This window comes from Egretta garzetta, unplaced genomic scaffold (assembly GCF_000687185.1).
Source record: "Egretta garzetta isolate BGI_Z169 unplaced genomic scaffold, ASM68718v1 scaffold96, whole genome shotgun sequence".
Lineage (NCBI taxonomy): Eukaryota > Metazoa > Chordata > Aves > Pelecaniformes > Ardeidae > Egretta > Egretta garzetta.
Window position 1 is genome coordinate 2,162,273 of NW_009259965.1, and position 1,520 is coordinate 2,163,792.

The 1,520-nt window shown below is 57.8% G+C and overlaps 1 protein-coding gene across 1 annotated transcript in view; it reads left to right on the forward strand.

Annotated features, from left to right (window-relative positions):
* Positions 1-581: 581 nt before the first annotated feature.
* The window catches only part of BFSP2 (beaded filament structural protein 2), a 30,919-nt gene continuing 29,980 nt past the window's right edge, over positions 582-1,520 (forward strand). Inside the window, exon 1 of the mRNA XM_035895713.1 lies at positions 582-743. Coding sequence (XP_035751606.1) covers positions 582-743 — 162 coding nt within the window. The remainder of the gene's footprint in view (positions 744-1,520) is intronic.

Sequence of the window (1,520 nt, forward strand, 5' to 3'; positions counted from 1 at the left end):
TTTTCATCCAAATATTATGCTGTTTACACTACGCCATGGTAAGTGCTGTTGTACAGGCATAGGTTATTCCAATAGAAGAAAAATAAGTTGTAACAACCTAAAGCACCTTTAGCCAGATGCACGTCTATCGGTCGTGGCTCCCCTTCTGTGCTGCACACTGGAGGGGCACTTTAGTTCCTGACCCTCAGGCATCTCTGTATCTTCAGGCAGGGGTGTGCGGTGTACAGTGTGCGGTGTATGGTGTACAATGTGCGGTGTGCGAAGGGGACTGTCGCCACCTCCCGGGCACAGGCGCCTGCAGCTGAGGACAGAAGGCCCCACGCTGGCGATCGCTCCTCACTTCTGGTCTCGAGGGGGCTGATGCTAAGAGCCGGCTGAAGCGTACAGCTGTTTAGATTGCATTTCATTTTCCAGGTGTGAAAATGTTGTCGGTGAGAGGCTCCCACAGCTGTTGTGGGCAGGGACTGAGAAAACACTGTCCTGCTCCTGCCGTGGGATGCTGAAAGGTGCAGCTGTCTCGGATATCGAGACTCAGCCCCGTGCTCTTTAAATATCTGAGCTGCCTTAGGAGGGAACAAGCCATGGAGAAAGAAACTGAGGACTCCTATTGCGGGAGTTCATTGCTGACCCGGAGCTGTGGGCTGGCGGCTCTGCGTGGCTCTGTGCTCAGGCTGGCACCTTCGAGGCTGCTGGCCAGACCCACCGAGGGGGACAGCAAGCCCCGAGCTGCTGCCAAGACACCTGTGAGCCAGGATAGGGCCCTGCACCAAGGGGAGAGGCAGCCCCGAGGCAGGGAAAGTAACAACGCACCCTGGAAAGAAGTGGAAGGAGGTGAGGAGAGGCAACCGGAGCCTGTGCACGGCTGCAGAGCTGCAGGAATCTAATTAACGGGGCTCCCTCCTCCTGCTAACAAGGAGCGCCCCTGAGCCAGCTCGCTGACCTCCGGGCTCTTCCCAGAGCCCTTGCAGAGCTGTGCAGTGGCCAGCGCATCCCTCCTCTGCCGGGAGCCCTTGTGCCTTTCCCCATAATCCCTCCTGGGCGGCAGGGCCCCACGTGCGGCTCGCCGTCACACCTTTTATTGACAGGCACCTGTTAAATGAAAACCTGTGGGCATTTTAACTTCCACAGCAGGGGACGTGACCTGCTAGAGAGCAACCACAGGAGCCCCTGGCTCCTCGCCCGTGCTGGAAGAAGTGCCTCGGACGCCATGCTTCTCCTCGCTGAGGAAAGACCCTGCTGGGGCTCCTTGCTGGCCCGTCCCTGCCATGGGGGTTTGCACCTAAGAGCAGGAGGCAGCACAGGGTTTGTTCAATGTCTCTGGGCCCTGGCCTCTGAGCCCCCCGAGGACTGGCAGGTCCCGCCAGCCGTGCTATAGCACCAGCCTGAAGCCCGGGGCCTCAGGAGCCCGCCTGCTGAAATAAGAGATGGGATTTAGCCTCCCTGTCCTTACAGTGCCTACTTTTTTAAGGATGTATAGGTTTCTGAGTCCCACTGAAACCCCTTAAAAATGCTAGCCAGAA